We start from the raw sequence: 15,593 nt of genomic DNA, 5'->3' as shown, positions 1-15,593 counted from the left end.
TATTTTGTCACAGAGACACATTCAATTGACGGTTTATTGTGGTTCTCAACCAGTGGTGTGGGGGGGGGGGGGGGGGGGGGGGTTCCAGGTATCTCCAGGTAAATGTTTTTGTTTATATTAATTGCATGCATGCATTTACAAGAAGTCTACGCAATAGGCCTATTGTAAAAATAAATCAGACCCGTTAGTGCTGTGCTGTGTCCTGTACAAGCCCTCCTCCCTGGACTGTGTGTGCCTGTGTGTTAGGCTGTGCAACAGGCTTGGACAGACAGACCCAGGGACACACTCTGTCTATAGACTCAAAAATGGCTTGACCACATCAATACAGCATGGAATTGTGTGGACAAAATCTTATCCAACGATAACAAAATATAAAAATGTTTTGTGTCTGAGACAATGCTGTTAAAGATAGGATATGATTGTGCGATAGCCTATATATATATCATTTAAACAACACTTTCACGGTACAATAACTCTCAGAGGACTCGATTATTTGCCACAGTAAGAACAAATTAAAAGGACAGTTTAAACTCGGCAAAGATGCATTCTATTATTATTACATAACATAGTTTTACATTTGGACTGCATGCAAATGAGTGGTCACAAAGTCCTAGCTATTCTAATCCTGTCATTCTAATTCCCCTCTCTTTGTCATGCAGGTCAGGTGGAGCCACCCAGGGTCCTATTCCTAGGCAAATGAGGTGCCTCAGTTTATTTAGTCTAGTGGAGAGAGATAAAGGCACACTGTTGATAATGCATCAGCATGCTGTTCCTTGGAACAGTTACCAATACCAATACTTTAGAGTTGTGTTCCAGAATTAGATATACTCATCAATCTTTGTTAAAACGTGGTCATTTTTATATATTTCTTTCCTACTGGATACTGTCTTCACTGACTGGCTACGGCATGTGTGCCATAATATGGAGGATGGATGGCAGAATCCCTAAAATAACTCTATGGAGATCTCGCCTCGGGGAAGAGGCCACAATGGCGGGCCACAGTTAAGATACAAAATGGTAAATGGTGCGTTCATATAGAGCCTATATATCCAAGGCGCTTTAGTGCATTACATTCACACACACATTCATACACGTTTGACATAGATTGTGCATTATTACATTCACCCATTCACAAACAGATGCTGGAGGAAACCATGCAAGGCACCAACCTGCCAGGTGGGGCAAGGGGGGGGGGGGGGGGGGGGGGGCTTTAGCGTCTACATTTGGTTTTTAATTATTATTGTGTCAAAGCATTTTCAGTAAACATTACCCCAAAAAATGCAAAACCTTTCATGAATGAATAACCAAATCTAATGATTTTCTTTTCTCCAGTAGGCTAATGTCATGAAGAAATCACAGAAAGATCTAAGAACGGGCTGGAAAGTTTGGGAACCACTGCTGTGGACAACCAAGAGCGCTGATGATCCAATGCTCTTAGAGGTATGGGACGCCGAAGCCATGGATAATGGTTGACACGTCACTGGCACCAGCACAGCAGCCTTGTGGTAACTGTGGTTAGAGTATCCGCTCTCAATTTGGCAGGTTGGGGGTTAAATTGACTGCTATTGTCATAACCTCCTTGCTTGGCACTCAGCGTCAAGGGTGGGATTGGGAGTAAGTCCCTGTGATATAAGTGTCATGTCCAGGGAGTTGTACTGGGCTGGCTACTTACTGGAAAGTGAAAGGGGGCAGCTTTAAGGGTACAAGTGAGCTTTCATTTTAAGTAGAGACTGCATTGTACTGCCATTTCTAGAATAATCTAATCAACACCTGCTGACAGTGACAGGTGAATTTTTTTAGGCCTGTCTTAAAGGAAGCCAGTGATTTGCTTGTTTTGAGGGAAGGAGGAGGGCATTCCACACCTGAGTAGCAGTGCTGTGGTAGGTCATAATGATGATGATGATGATGGGAGTGCTGCCCTCATGTGGTTTGAAAAGGACTTCTGCAGTGCCACAGTGGAGTAGTCTCATCACATAGCCTTGTCTCTTGTCTCGGGACAGAGTACAGACTGCTGTTTTGCACATAGCCAGACTCTTGACTCGCAGATCCGCCTAGTTGGCACTGATCTCCAGTGTTCAGTGTTGGGCAGTAACTAGTTACTAATAATATATATTACTGTAATATATTATTACTTTTCCCAGTAACGAGTAAAGTAAGTTATTACTCTGCCAAAACAGTAATATTATTACTATTTACTTTGTAAAAAAACAATGGCACATAATACTTTTTTGATTTTGTTTTGTTGGCTGCCGTTTGAAAACATTTCATTTAAAAGGTAGATAGAGATTGCTGCTTTAATATTTTATAGCCTTTTTGGCTGATTGGTGACTCTTCTTCTTAATATTATTATTCAAAACAATTGGATTCAGTTCTAAAAGAAGCTGACTTAACAGATTGTGTTGTTGTACATTCCTTTTTTGCGGGTGGGCGGTGGGGGTGGGTGGAGGGAAGTAATATGTAATATTATATAAATATATAATATATCAACAGTCTGTCTTGAGAGACTAGGCTAATAAGTAATAAGTAACATATTACTCTAAGTAATATTGCCCAACACTGCTGAAAGTAATCATTAGTACTGTGCTATACTCGTGCTGTAAGTTTTGGACGTTTGATTGAGAGACAGGAGAGGACATAGTTCATGAAAATGAGACCAAACATTGTCATTTGCATCCAAACAGCCATTCCCTTTTTGGAGCGTAGACTGGACACGGTCGTTTGAATTTCCCTTCTGCAAGCGTCAGCTCAGAGAACCACATAGAGGCACAGACATGATATTATTGTTACGTTTATTAAACACAGACAGAGTAAAATAGATATAGGCATATACATTTGCATGCATGTAAGCCATAACATCATACAGAACTAAGCGACATTGAGAAACATGAAGTGGCAAGCAGATGATCGTGACATCTGATCTGCAGTATCTTGATACAGGAACAGAGCACACGTGCACGTGTCAGAAACAAATCGCCTACGAGTGAATGAGCATAAGATTGTATACAGATAATGGGATGTTACAACACAGTATATGAGACACCTTTTATCTCAAACATAATAAAGAACAGACAGCGTAGTGGAATAGCGGTGCCATTGAGGTTGTTTTTGTCAGGAAAGTTACATCCATGAAGATCTATATGTTATCTTATCTTTCTCAGGAAAAAAGTGAAAAAAGGACAGGACAAGGCATGGAGCTATGATGCTCACACAATACACAAATACAACAACAGACATCCACGTTTATGACAGGCCCGGCCTGCATCCAGCCATGCACCGACCGCACCCCAGCGGGGAGGTCCGCAGATCCAGAGGCCCCCGGCCCGCCACAATGTGACAGGTCGCAGCAGGCCCCCAGATCCCCTGCCCACAGAATGCAACCATGCTAGCTACAGACCAGGCATCTGCAACTCTTTCACAATCCTATTTATAGTCAACAACCCCTTTTACACAACTAGTAAAGGGCCCGAGTATACAATATAACACAGGTCCATCTTTATATGAATCTATTTCTTGCACTAGAGATGTTTGTTTATTTCCTATGTATGTAAGACTGAGAGTGCTCTGAGCAAAATCAATTTCATTGTATTTATACTCTGTATCTATACACATGGCAAATAAACCTGAACCTGAACTTGAACCTTGCAGGTCCTCATGTTACCCTCATACTCTCATTTCCCATATCTTCTCTGAATCCTCCGATAGCAAAGATTCTGTCTCTCACCTTTCAGCTTTTATCCCGGCCCCCCCGTTATCAGGTGCACTGATAACCAGAGGAGGCGGGGAGGAGGAGGAGGAGGCACGAGGGAGCTCCTCTCTCCAACCTTCAACCCTTTCATGTCATTAACGTCCATATCAGAAGAAGGAGTCCCTTGGCTATACTGACAGGGGTGTCTGTAGCTTTACCTGGCCTCCCGCGGCTAGCTCATCTGACGGCATACTGCCTCGATCTCTTCCCGATCCCAGGACACACACGCACACACACACACCCACACCCACACACAAACACACCCACATAGAGGCACCACACAGACAGAAGGAGAACGGGAGCAGACGGACGGACAGAAGGACGGAGCCAGACGCACCGCCATGGGCTGCTGTAACAAGGAGTGTGGGCTTTTAGCCGGAGCTGTGATTGGGGCGGTGGTAGCGGTCCTAGGAGGCATACTCATCCCAGTGGGTGACAGCATCATTCAGGGCACAGTGGAGAAGGTACGGTGCTCAGTTTCACCCTGGGAGTGGTGTGTGTGTGTGTGTGTGTGTGTGTGTGTGTGTGTGTGTGTGTGTGTGTGTGTGTGTGTGTGTGCGTGCGTGCGTGCGTGTGCGTGCATGCATCCATCCGCGGGCAGTGCCAGTGCCAAGGTGAACCCGCCGGAGAAATAGAGGGAGAGGTGCGCATCTTGAAATGCCGTCAACTTGCTGGTAAACAGGAGACAGACCGACCGCGCACGAGGTGTTGTGTGTTGTGTTTATTTACCATCACGCGAGCACGAATGTCAGTCTTTTCTTGTTGTGCAAGAGAAGATGACAGAGAGGGCACAAACGGCAAATGAGGTTTATAGCCTGTGTTTTTTAAGGACATTGATGCTCTGCTAGAAGCCCTGCTCGGATGCTGAGCAGCGGGGGGGGGGTTTGCTGACCTGCTGGCGAGCCTTGAAGCTTGTTTTAAAAATAGATTGTCTGTGTTGTGTTGTGTGTGTGTGTGTGTGTGTGTGTGTGTGTGTGTGTGCCGTGAACAGGAAGCTGTCATTGAGAAAGGCACGACGGCTTATGACAACTGGGTGGCGACGGGCGCAGCGGTGTACAGGCAGTTTTGGTTCTTTGATGTGCAAAACCCCACGGACGTCTGGCAGAATGGCTCCACGCCGGTGGTGGTACAGAGAGGACCTTACACATACAAGTACAGTCATAGCAATACCTTTTTTTTAGTTGTTATATTATTTCAGCTATAAACTTATAACCGTGTTTCAGTAAAATGTGTTTTGTTGTTAGCATGTTTTCTTTCTTTAACAATAAAAAGATATGTGGGTTATATAAAGTATACTCGCTGTATAGTACATAGTACAGTATTGACAAGGAGGTTTATTACTTGATATGACTAGAGAAGTGTGATAAAACCCTGCTTGGTTCTCTGCATGTTGCACACAGATAAGAGCGGACAGTCAAGCCGTACTCATAGTGTAACAATACAAATCAGGCCAGCATGCAGAGTGGTGACAACATTCTATTCAGACTGACAGGACACAATATTCTATTTAAAGTACTAAAAGTAAAAGTACTCATATTGCAGAATGTCCCATTTCACAAGTACACAATCCTGGTGTAGTGGAGTAGATGTAAAAGTATTGGAAATTGGAAATACTCAATTAAAGTACAAATACCTCAAAAGCGTACATAAGTACAGTAGGCCTACTTACGGGTGGGTACGCAGGGACCGACGAGGCACTGGACCCTCCGGAGTGGTCCCCCCGGAGACTCCCGGGCGTGGGCGCTCTCGGCCGTTTAAGTAAATGTACTTAGTTACTTTCCACCACTGTCCATATCGCAACAGTATTAAGACACTCATTATAACCATGTTTAATTGAGAAATTATTCACACGCATGCACACACACACACACACACACACACACACACACACACACACACACACACAGCCATTAATTCAACGTACTGTATGTGGTGATGATTAATCTATAATTCTATATCCATGTCTCTTCCCCAGAACAAGGTATCTTCCGAAAGAAAATATAACACCTTACCCCAATAACACCATATCATTCACACTACCGGCGGGCGCCATCTTTGAGCCATCACTGTCCGTGGGACCAGAGGAAGATAACATCACGACCCTAAACCTGGCTGTGGCTGTAAGTGCACACACACACACACACACACACACACACACACACACACACACACACACACTAAAGCACATGAGAGAGAGGTATACCGCTAAAGACTGACTGTGTGATATGACAAAATTGCAGTTCAGTGCAGATTTCCCCAAAAAAGCGGGGGAAAAGAGTGTTTGTGTGTTTGTGGTTAATTCTGGAATTTGAACAAAAAGGTTTGTCGTCGTGTAATAAAACTAGAAGCTGGAGGAAAGTGAGGCGTAAAAATAGCACGGATGAAAACGATATTGCTGTAAGGTTATAGTAACCTTAGGCACGCCGCACGGGTGCCAACATCGACACAGGGGAGGGTGATCACTGGCACACTGGCATAAGTGTGAGAGAGAGGCCTTTTCTTTTAACATTAAATATTATACATATATGAATGAAAGATGCATCCTTAAGATGCACTGCTGGGACACATCTTCAGTGATATTCCTGAGATCCTCTGAGTCTTTCAACATCATACGCACTCCCTCAGGTGACCAAGCCAGGGTTGATCAGACCCTGGCTTGTGGCATTGGCCCACAGATCGCTCCTTCTGACCGCACACGCACGCACACGCACACACACACACACACACACACACACACACACACACACACACACACACACACACACACACACACACACACACACACACACAGCTTAATGAAGCCACACACATCTATATATAAATTACATCCTGCACATAATTAAATATTTATTCAAACTCCTAACTCTGACTATAGGGAGGGAGATAAGCGAGTCTAATGATCATTACAGTGCATCCTAATATTTCTAAAATATTTCTAAAGAAAAAAAATGAAGGTTAGTATGTATAGCTATAGCCTATGGACAATATTTTTTTTTGAGGTGGAGTCATAATTAAACTTAGTGTTGATACACCGACCCAAAACTTGGGTTATTGCGACAATATACTGTAGGTTGCAGATTACTATGAAAACCTGCAAAACATGTCCGTCCGTCTGTCGATCCGTCACGCCACCATATACGGTTGTCAGACCGTCACGCCTCGTGATACGCTCCACATATGGCCGTCTCCATATATGAAGATCACCTCATTAAACCCTGGATAGCCATACATGGAAAATCATCTAGATCATTCTGCATAAAGCCGGCCAGCAACTCTGCAGTACATCTGACCTCAAACCCTTAGATCTCCATATGCTGACCTGTTCTGACATTCTATACTGTATGTTGATCCTCCCCTTTTGACTGATACCTGACCATTCAAACTCTAGACGAAGTTATTAGTGGAGTTCTCAACAGGCCCGAAAATTAAGGCCCGGCCCTATACCTGGGCTCTCATCAAACCCTGTACACTCAAGACACTGCCCCCGCTGCCACCCTTGGATCTCCATTGGAGCTGACATTCCATATTTGTTGATCTGACCTTATCAAACCCTGCAGGGGTGCCCACACTTTTTTGACTTAAGAGCTACTTTCAAAATTACCAGCTCAATTACCAACCCAAAGCATTATTATTCCATTGCTGAAAATAGTTACAATTTTAACTGAGGGGGCTTTGGAATAGCAGCACTGGCGTTACATACTGTATATAAGACAAACGCACTTGGAATTGGAAATAGAGGGGGAAATGGAATTGGTAGGGTTTGTCGGGCCCTTTTGGATGTCAATAAATCAATCAATTCAAGGGGCAGATTTTATATTTAAATTATATATTTGTAGGAGCATGTCATGTGATCTCCCTGCACAGCCTTTGTGATCTACTGGTAGATCGCGATCTACCTTTTGGGCACCCCTGTACAGTACAGTGTACACTCAACAAGACACGCTCCATATTACATAATTCTTTCCATATGTTGATCTGACCCCCGGTCGCTGGTCTGCAGCCCGGGCGGATGCGTGCACGCGACCTCGCATGTAACGTTGAGCAAGAAACTTGATGACTGTTGACATACAGTACAAGATGACAGAGCGGATGGTTAGAATCATATCAAAGTGGGGCTAAAAGGTCATGATTATATAACTCTGGATCCAGTTTATGGGTTCATTGTACGTCGCAGGTCTGTTTTTGAAAACTGATAAGACTAAATCAGTGTCTCCAGCGTGCCATTATGCATTATCTAGCGTCATAAAGAAGCATCATATTAATTTTCCACTCTTATCTCCCAGAGCCTCGCATGGTGCAATTTGATCAGCACTTTTCATTGCAGTGTTGTCTGTGTGTTGGTGCAGAATTATATTGGTGTACTGTATAGTTAATGGCCTCAAATATGAACATTTATATTTCTTACCGTCTTATTGTTTCCTCAGGGGGCTTATACATTCATTCCCAAAGATCTTCACTTTGTCCTGGAGGGGATGATATTGATGTCCAAATCTTCGCTGTTCCAGCGGCGCACCGTGAAGGAGCTCCTTTGGGGGTACACGGACCCCATGTTGAGACGCTCCATGGGCATTTTCTACCCTGTAAGCAAACAACACTACCAAACAAAAATTAAAATGATGTTTTACCTGGTTCAAATATGATTTAATGTGGCAAGTACACCTGGTTTTCAACCTTAGCACCACCCATCTCAACTTAAGCCTCGCTCCACAGCTGTGTGTTGTATGACAATGGGGGAGGGGTTAGACTATTAAGAGTAATGTTAATGCCATAGACACGTACAAAACAAAAACATTACAAAAAAAAATCACGGCACTCCATCTTTAATGTGTGCTGAAAAATTGCCAATCTACACGAGCTCAGTCGTGAGCTTTGTAGATCGGCTATTTTCAGTAAGCAAACTGTATTATAAATCAGGCTTCAAAACCATTTTGTAATGGAATATTATATTACATTATAGAATATTATTGTAATGATGTATTGTGTATTTTCCCTATAGTACAATGGCACTTCCGATGGCCCCTACAATGTGTTCACTGGCAAGGATGACATCTCTAAAGTGAACAACATTGACCGGTGGATGGGAATGAGGTAAGCGGTATTGAAATAAAATTAATTAATTAATTTTAAAACACCAGTCTTTGGGTTCACGCCGTCAAATTTGACCCGTGAACCCACGGGTCAATTTGAGGAGGAGGGCTATATGTTTTTTGAGGGGCTCAGCTATAGTGTAGATTTTTGACATTGACAATGAATTCACGTCATATGTGTCTGAGCAAATCGGTATTTTTGTCCTAACACAAACATCAAATGCCATTGACAATGAATGGAGAATTTGAGTCATACGTCATGATGATGTACGCCGATAAGAGCGCCCCTCACTTCACACGGGTGCGATTTGTTTTGGACTAAACTGTTCCCCTTGGCTTTCATTTCGGTTATCGACATAAAAACTATTAATATGTGATTGCTGATAGGCCGACCGTTCAGGTCAATTTGACAAATCTTTGATGACCTTTTCCTCCTGGCTTTGATTACCGTTATCAACGTACAATATAGGCTAAATTGAAAATAGTTTATTATACAACCACCATCACGTTTACCGACACACTGATAGGCTGACTGGTCAGGTCAATTCGTTTAGCAGTAAAAAGGGTTCAAAGTCTATTTTTTATGTGTTGGAAACATGGAACCTAAGTAAATACCTGCTCCCCTCTTTCTGTTATTTCTTTCTCCAAAAGGAAGGTACCTTTCTGGAATAACACATACTGTGACATGATCAATGGGACAGGTGAGGTCCATTCATACATATAGCGTCTTGCAGTGTTTATTTTGACAGCAAATGTTGATTTAGTTTTAATCATAGTCTTTTTGGTTTGTTAGTCGTATTTTAGTCCACTAAATAGGCCTATAAAATTATGATACGATTTTAGTCGACTAAATCTACAGTTGATTTTGTCTACAAGAATGCATTTTGATCTACAAGCGATCTACAAGCTCACAACCCGTCGTGATGCTCTGTGAGCTTGTAGATTGGCTATTTTCAGTGCAAAACAGATCTCTTCTGCAGACTCCACTAGTCCCTAACATTTTAGTCTAGTTTTTACTTGTTGACGAAATTGTCAGTATATTTAGTCATAGTTTTAGTCATCATGGCCTAGTTTTTATTTAGTTCTGTCAGTGAAAAAAAAGCTTGTCTACGAACATTTTCCGTGACAGTTTTAGCCAACGAAATAAACACTACAGTAATATGGACCACTGTTTTATGATACAAGGAAAGCTTACCGAAGCTGTAAAAAGATATCTTTCTCTCCCAGATGCCTCTTCATTCCCTCCCTTTGTGGACAGATCGAAGGCTCTCTTTTTCTTCTCTCCAGACATCTGCAGGTGATTCATATCAAGTTATCAACTCATTTGTGCAAATGTTTTCATGTCAAGGACCCCCAAATTGACACTAATTAGCTGTACCCTGGGGGTACCCGGACCCCACTTTGAGAACCACTATGATTCTGTAGCCAAGCTGGTAGAGATGTTGTTTAGACATCTTGGACTGATTTGGCAGTATAGATTAGTCATTCATTATTCAAGTTCAAGGACCACAAATTAATTTGATATGCATTTGATAAGATAGTTGTGTATCTAGTTGTGTACCGTATTGGGGTAACAGTCAAGCTCTGATTAAAATAGACATTATTGTACATTCTGTAGTCATTTAGTCATTCATTCTCTGAAGTCACGAAGATTAACAAGAATCGTTTAGCATGGGGATGGGACCTGACATCGAGGACTACTGCCCTCTTGACTTGACACCCACTGGCCAGTTTGAACTTGTCTTACTTGCAGTAACCACCAGAGGTCAGAGTTATCCAGTAACAAAATCTCAGCCTGGGACTTAAAGTCAATGTGATTCTCAAACAAGTTACATTGTAGTGTAGGGGTGGAAAAAGAAAGAAAGAAAAAAACATATTCACGATGAAACATTATAGAACAGGGCACACAGATTGGCTATGATGAATGTGGTTTCTTCATCCATCATACTATTTGATCCAGATAAGGGACCCAATGAAAACACTAAGCCATAGTGCTTTCATGGGTTATAAATCCTCTTAGCAGACCTTGTATTGAACTATTGAATCAATCAACCAATCGCCTGTGCCGTTAAGACCGGTTGGACTGGGACTCCACAAACTGAAATGCACATCTTAGGAGAAATGCACCACATCTCTGTGTGTAATGTATGTACAGTAGGTGTACGTCTGTAATCCACATAACGGCTGAATCGTTCGCCCCACCGACTTCAAATTCCACACATGCGTTAAGACTGAGGTTAGTGTTAGCGACCTACGTGGCCGGTTAAGACTGAGGTTAGTGTTAGCGACCTACGTGGCCGGTTAAGAAGACTGAATTTAGGGTTAGCGACCTACGTGGCCGGTTAAGACTGAGGTTAGTGTTAGTGACCTACGTGGCCGGTTAAGACTGAGGTTAGTGTTAGTGACCTACGTGGCCGGTTAAGAAGACTGAAGTTAGGGTTAGCGACCTACGTGGCCGGTTAAGACTGAGGTTAGGGGTTAGGGTTTGGGACAGTGTCAGTCAGTAATCAGGTTGAGGTTGGAACAACACAGTACGGGTCGGACTGACCTCCCTTCCTTATTGTGGTTCCGCAGGTCGGTGTCGGCCAGCTACGAGGCCACTGTGAACCTGAAAGGGATCGACATGTACCGCTTCACTCTCCTGCCGTCCACCATGGCGGCCCCGAACGGCGTGGCCCCGTACGCCAACCCGGACAACCACTGCTACTGCATCGATCCAGTGGTCACCAAGAACTGCACCATGGCCGGAGTGCTGGACGTCAGCTCCTGTCGAGAAGGTCAGTGACTTCTGATAGGCGCCTGTAAGGGAAGAGATTATGAAGTGGGCAGCTGGTGGAAAGTAACTAAGTATATGTAGGCCTACTTAAGTATACAATTTTGAGGTATTTGTACTTTACTTGATTATTTCCAATTTCCAGTACGATTACTTCCGCTCCACTACATCTCAGAGGCAAATATTGTACTTTTACTCCACTACATTTATTTGAAAACTTACTTTGGATTTTTATTACAATTAAAAACATACATTACCCACTTCAGCCCTATAATTTCGGCAACCTGAAAATAGCCGATCTACAAGCTCACAATGCTTTGCGATGGGACGATCTGCTATTTTTGTATACATTTTGAACTTGGAAATGGACATTCTGCATATTGAGTACTTTATACTTTTGGTACTTTAAGTACATTTTGATACCAATACTTGAGTACTTTTCCTGAGGTAAATTTGGATTATCGCATACTTTTATTTGTAACGTATTGTTCTACATTGCAGTATTGATACTTTTACTTAACAAATGAGTACTTTTTCCACCACTGGAAGTGGATTTACATCAAAATGTACTTTACTTTACTTTATCTGCATGCTTTGTAATATTGTGTATATACATAGTATGGTTTCAGAGTAGCCTTGTAGGCCTATAGGACGTGTACTATAGCCTACAGTACAGCCGATATTTCATCATTGCACTCTACCTTTCTCTCTACCTTCTTAACTGCAATGATGAGCCTGCACAACCAAAGTTGTGATGTGACAAAGATTGATTCTGACTCAGCTGCTTGCTGCATTGTAATACTGTCATTATTCTGTCCCTTGTCCTTTCTGAACAGGTACCCCCATCTACATTTCTCTGCCTCACTTCCTCCATGGGAGCCCTTCGCTGACCGAGGCCGTGTCAGGGCTCAGTCCCAACGAGGAGGAACACAAAACCTACCTGGATGTGGAGCCTGTAAGAGCATTATAGGACTTCTCACAACGATATGTCCCGTTGCCTTCAAGTTGTATCATGTCAACCCTGATGTGGCGTGTCAGGTATAGAGCATAGCAGTGGGCGTGGTTTATACGGATTTGCGGTTGAAGATGGATAGACTCTGGCCATCCAGGATCCTGGTGAATCATGACCATAAAACCGTTGATTCTGTGGGGGGGAAAACAATGATAATTAATTATATGATATACCGGTACTACATTTAATAAATACCCTTTGTATAGCGGCTTTCATTGTTTTCTTCACAGAAGCAAAGGTGTTGGATCGTAGGATTCTATAGAGGCTTAAAATAATTGATATATAGATTTTTGTAAATATCTATGGGAAAAATCAATGGCCGATTTTTCAGTGAGTCCAGAAAACCACACCCACTGCTAAGCTCTAGTCTAGTCTGTATCGGTAAACCCCTGAATGTTCATTCAACTCAAATGGACCTTTCTTTATGGCTATACATTTATTTATGCTCTGTCTTTATAAATACTTTTATATTTTACTGTGGCTCCATCATGCATTTATCTTCTCCACACAGACACCTCCCCAAGCTTTCATGGACAGTCATTTTAAAATGTAAATGTTTCTTTTTGTCTTTTTGGTTTTGTTTGCCATCAGACGACTGGCTTCACCATGAGGTTTGCCAAGAGACTGCAGGTGAACATGATGTACGGGCCGTCCAACTTCATCACGTAAGTTAACGTCTCAGCCCAATTGATGCGACACATTGTGAGCTTGTAGATTGGCTATTTTCAAATGACCAAAATGTACATCGGGCTGAAGTGGCTGGTCCGTTTATGTACAGGATGTTTTGTAATATTAATCAAAATCTACAAAGCAACGAAGTTGTCAAATAAATGTAGTGGAGTAAAAGTAGAATATTTGGATCTGAGATGTAGTGGAGTAGAAGTAAAACAAGTATTTGAAAGTGGACATACTCAAGTAAAGTACAAAATTCCTCAAGTTTGAGGTACAGTACTTAAGTAAATGTACTTAGTTACTTTCCACGACTGCAACCCCCATTGCAACTTAGGGACGCTCACAGCTGTAATGATTCATGGAATGTACAAATAATGAAGCTTTTCCCTCCAGGGTGCTGAAGCAAGTGAAGGACTACACCATATTCCCTCTTGTTTGGCTGAACGAGGTAAGATGTAATAATTTATTGTTAGTTGGACATGTCACATGGGAAATGTGTGTGGTCCATTTTCTCTCCACCCGCTCTCTGCTGCTCTCGCGCCAGAGGAACTACTGTACTCAAAAGTGCAAGACCACTTTGGTAGAGGTGTGGGTTGTGTAGGTACCTCCATGGATAAGAAATCAAAAAGTAATAGCTCCAGTGATTAGAAATGGATAATCTTTGTTTTACGTGCTAAAAGACGGTTTCAGCGAAGGCTACAATGTAAGTCAATGAGGAGCATATTTTGAATTATCCATTTCCAATCACTGGAGCAATTCTTTTTTGATTTCTTAGTCCACATTTGGAGTTCAATCATTGCAAGTTTCTTTTTGTATTTTTTTTTACTATTGAGCTAATCGAGCATGCCAGCTTGCTTAGGGGATAAATTGAATCTTGACCTTCAGGTCAAAATGTGTCAGATCCTGTCTTGGTGAGACATGACTTTTGACACGATCTCAATATCCCAATAGAAGAGCAGGGAGACAAAAAACAATCACTCTAATTGTATAAGCCAGTATATTGCATCAACATACTCAACCATACAGATTGGACATGTATTAATAAATAAAATAAAATCACATAGTGCCGCTTTAAGTGAACTTCTGAGGTACGGTACTTACCGGTATATTTTATTTGAGCATTTCCAATTTTTACAACTGGAAAGGATGACATTTTTTGAATCTGATCTCGGGTCAGAATGGAAAACTGTCAGGATGTAGAAGAAATTTTTAGAATCTGATCTCAAGTCAGAATCTCTCTCTCTGTTAACCAGACGGCCGCTTTGGACGACGAGACGGCGGACATGTTCAAGGCAGAGCTCACCTCTCGCATAGAGCTGCTGGAGACCATGCAGCAGGCCTTCTTATTCGGCGGGATCGCAGTCTTCGTCGTCTGCCTAATAGGCCACGTGATGGTGAAGAGGAACAACGCAAGGAACAAAAGCATTGCATGAGTCGTCCGTCATGTGTGGCGTACGTGGAGCACAAAGCAAGCGCGTGAATTCGCTCACACTGCTAATAGCCTATACTGGACCTCGGATATTTTGATATCTTATCGACAGTCTGCACTTTATTTTATAATGTTAAGATTTTATTTGATACCAAGGGAGGGTGGGGGGGGGGGGGGGGGGGTATGCTGTGATTTTGTTAAGTCTGAGAGTTGAATTACTTTGGCTATTATTATGACTTCATACTTTGTTCATTTGATTGCCGTCTTCAGACTCTTCACTGCTATATGACCACATGCCCGTTGGGGATGTTGACAGCGAGAGGAAACCTGGAGGAAACCCTTCGTGACCATAGTGTACGTTATTAATTTGAGAGAGAGAGAGAGCGTGAGTGTAGAGTGAGTTTGTTATCCACCCCCATACAGAAAATGTACACAAAACAGTAAAGGTTTTTATCTTGAAACTCAATATTTCCATTATGCGCAGGGACTTTCAGCCCAGCCTTCACCCTTCAGAATGAATAAAAGACGAATGAATGGCATTTTCATTTTGTATGTCATGCGAGTCACCTTAGTCATGAGTCGACACAGCATGAGTTTGTCAAAACTGATTCCCTAAAAAACCCGAAAAAGGATGTCTTGCTGCTGAAACAAACCTCTCTATTGTGCACTTTAATGCCCAATTATTCAGTTTCCTTTTCACCTCGAGTGGCCCGTAAATCAAAATATGAGTAAAATATGATCCCAGGGATGATTATACTGCGGTTTGTGTGTGGTACTGGGGTTTGTTTAGTAAGAAAGCGGTATTTCTGCCCAGCAGCAGGAGCCCTCTCTTCAGTTTTATGGGTTTGAAATGACCCTCTGCGGTCTCCCGGGGG

The 15,593-nt window shown here is 42.5% G+C and overlaps 1 protein-coding gene across 1 annotated transcript; it reads left to right on the top strand.

The window, feature by feature from the left end:
* Window positions 1-4,086: 4,086 nt before the first annotated feature.
* Window positions 4,087-14,848, top strand: cd36 (CD36 molecule (CD36 blood group); the record flags this gene model as incomplete). The annotated part of the gene is made up of 12 exons (XM_080757123.1): window positions 4,087-4,209; window positions 4,737-4,897; window positions 5,721-5,865; window positions 8,170-8,325; window positions 8,742-8,833; window positions 9,484-9,533; window positions 10,060-10,129; window positions 11,407-11,609; window positions 12,442-12,560; window positions 13,209-13,282; window positions 13,683-13,737; window positions 14,543-14,848. The coding sequence occupies 12 exons, from the start codon at window positions 4,087-4,089 to the stop codon at window positions 14,720-14,722; spliced, it is 1,428 nt and encodes a 475-aa protein (XP_080613249.1). The 3' UTR covers window positions 14,723-14,848.
* Between the last annotated feature and the right edge of the window lie 745 nt (window positions 14,849-15,593).

The sequence above is a fragment of the Protomyctophum bolini genome, assembly GCF_963924005.1.
Source record: "Protomyctophum bolini genome assembly, chromosome: 23".
Lineage (NCBI taxonomy): Eukaryota > Metazoa > Chordata > Actinopteri > Myctophiformes > Myctophidae > Protomyctophum > Protomyctophum bolini.
This window is presented reverse-complemented; position numbering and strand designations above follow the sequence as displayed.